The 2,724-nt window shown below is 57.8% G+C and overlaps 1 protein-coding gene across 1 annotated transcript in view; it reads left to right on the top strand.

Annotated features, from left to right (window-relative positions):
- Window positions 1-2,162: 2,162 nt before the first annotated feature.
- The window catches only part of LOC101578521 (proton myo-inositol cotransporter-like), a gene marked incomplete at its 3' end in the record, with an annotated part of 110,969 nt that continues 110,407 nt past the window's right edge, over window positions 2,163-2,724 (top strand). The window contains exon 1 of the mRNA XM_023708601.1: window positions 2,163-2,713. Within this exon, the coding sequence (XP_023564369.1) occupies window positions 2,293-2,713 (421 nt within the window). The remainder of the gene's footprint in view (window positions 2,714-2,724) is intronic.

Below are 2,724 nucleotides of genomic sequence, written 5' to 3'. Positions count from 1 at the left end.
ACTGGGGAAACAATGAGTCCAAGATGCCAAGTGAGACCCTGTACCAAATACAAAAAATGAATGAAAAAAAAAAATCCAATGAACATAAATAAAATATTCTGCTACCAATCCCTCTATCCTCTCTCAACAACGAGGAACATTTCTACTGGATGAGTTACCAATGTCTTCGCTCCATATTCAGCACATGTAGCTAAAACCTACGGCTGTCCTTTTCCCCATGTGGTCCTAGCCTACCTAGCGCTTGTAAAACAAAGGTCCTTAAAACTGAACACTGTGGCATCACAAAGCAACAATGATGCTTATAATTTATTGTTAGATAGTAATTAATTGCATTTAAAGAACGTGTCACACTTCCTCAACTTGGGAAGGATTTGTTGCACCAGTGCTCAGCAAACGAGAACCAACAAAAATGAATCTGTGGTTTGTTGACAGTTCTGAACGTCCAGAAGATCTGGCAGACTTCAGGGAACTGCATTTTAGACTTGGGATCTGGTGTACCTCGAACCTGGCTCCCTCCAACAGTAGAGGCGAGCGTGCTTTAACTTTCCAGGGGGAGCCTGTCTCTATGCCACGTTTCTTTTCAGAGGTGAACTGCACAGTGTAGTGTTCTCTGACTGCAAAGCTGAATTTTTAGCCTGGCATGATTAGGAGCCAAGGTGTTCGCTACACCAGCTGAGTTTAAAACAGCTTGTTTCCTCTCAACAAGAAGAAAACAGGGTCTTGTCCAGCTGCTTCTCTTCTGGGGAGCCCTTCTCTTCAGAAGCCGGGGAGGCCAGCTCAGCAGCAGGGGGCGCAGTTTTGCTACACGCCGCGAGCACGAAAAAGGCGCGCTCTTCCGGAACCTGTCCTAAGTCGGAGATCGCAGAGCTCTGAGCTCCAGAGCCTAAGGCTTTCTCTAAACGCATCGCTGGGCAAGATGGCACATCCTCGCCTTAGTTTAAACTTATACAATCAATTTAATCAGTAAAGCCTTTGAGCTTATTAATTCAATTTTCCTAATTGTTGTAATGTGCTATGCTATGGATATAATCATGACTGATAACCCACAGGAAAGCAATTTAGACCAATTCTAATATAACCTTTTATTGGAACGGAGATGCAAACCAAACCAAACCAAACCAAACCAAACCAAACCAAACCAAACCAAACCAAACCAAACCAAACCAAACCAAACCAGGACACCCTTTTCCGGTCCAGTAAAAGGTCTGAGAGACAGTATGAAAAATAGGTCCCCTCTTGGAGAAGCATTTTGCTCTAATAAGAGAAGGGAACCCTGGAATTGCAGAAGTAATTGAATGTCTCACCGGGGGCTCCGGCTGAAGCATCAAAACGCCTCGGAGGGACAGGTCAACTTTCTGTCTCGTGGTGGGACTGTAACACTGACAGAATTTGGAAAAACAGAAAACTCAAACCGACAAAGGGCAACCGACTGGATAATAAAATCCACGGTGTCCAATAACGCTCGTTCGGCGTTAGGTAAACGGAGCTGGGGTGGCCGTGGGAAGGTAGCTCGCGAGCTGGGAGGCAGGTGGAGACGGCCGGCAGCGAGGTGCACCCCGGCTTCCCTCCAGCAGTGGGGATCTCGGGTTACATAAGGGCGGACGCGCACATTTTCCTTCAGCGCCCGGGACCTAGAGGAGATCTGGGAGCCCCTCGGAGCGATTTTTATCTCCGTCCTGGAGCTCCGAGACGCACCGCCCCTTTGGCACGAGCGCGGCTGGGGAAGGGACCGGCAGCGGGTGTCAGCGACCGGAGGCTGTGGCTCCGGCTGCTCGGGGCGGACTCCCGGCCAGAGGAAAGCTGGACGCCCCGGGCGCCGTCACCACGCCGCGGGAGGAAGCATCCTTGCTGTGCGCCACAGCAGGACAACTTGCTTTTCCGTAGGCCCGTCCCCGCCTCGGCTGTCCCGGTGGCTCGAAGAGCAAGCTCGGACCGCCTCAGGGTTTCTTCCCGCCCACACCCTGGTCTCCTTAGCATCCCCGCCCGGTGCAGCTCTGCTGTCCTGTCTGCACAGGTCCCCAAGCCCGGGAGGGCTTCAAGATAGCAGGGAGAGGCCCGAGCCACGCCCACAGGGGGCGGAGCGAGGTCTGGCCCCGCCCCACTGCACGTGACCGCGGCCCCGCCTCCCGCCGCTCCGCAGCGCCAGCTCGGCAGGCAGGCGCGGGGCGCGAGTCTGAGGCGAGGGTGCGAGTGTGAGGCGGCGGCGCGGGCGCAACTTTCTCCCTCAGCCCGCGCGGGGCCCGCAGGCGGCGAGGCGGCGGCGCGCAGCCCGGCGCCCCGGGCCCCTGCCTTATGTCCCGCAAGGCGAGCGCGAATGCGGAGTACACGCTGCGGAGTCTGAGCAGCCTGATGGGCGAGCGGCGCCGGAAGCAGCCCGAGCCCGACGCGGCGAGCGGCGCCGGGGAGCGCAGCCTGCTGGCGGCCGAGGCGGGCGCCGGCCTGGAGCGCACGGGCGCGGGCGGCGACCTGGAGCGCGCGGCGCGGCGCCAGTTCCAGCAGGACGAGACCCCCGCCTTCGTGTACGTGGCGGCCGTGTTCTCGGCGCTCGGCGGCTTCCTGTTCGGCTACGACACCGGCGTGGTGTCCGGGGCCATGCTGCTGCTCAAGCGGCAGCTCGGGCTGGACGCGCTGTGGCAGGAGCTGCTGGTGTCGGGCTCGGTGGGCGCGGCGGCCGTGGCGGCGCTGGCCGGCGGGGCCCTGAACGGCGTGTGCGGCCGCCGCGCC

The sequence above is a fragment of the Octodon degus genome, unplaced genomic scaffold, assembly GCF_000260255.1.
Source record: "Octodon degus isolate 3935 unplaced genomic scaffold, OctDeg1.0 scaffold00409, whole genome shotgun sequence".
NCBI classification, from domain to species: domain Eukaryota; kingdom Metazoa; phylum Chordata; class Mammalia; order Rodentia; family Octodontidae; genus Octodon; species Octodon degus.
Note: the sequence above shows the minus strand (reverse complement) of the source record. Positions and strands in the feature narration are given on the sequence as shown.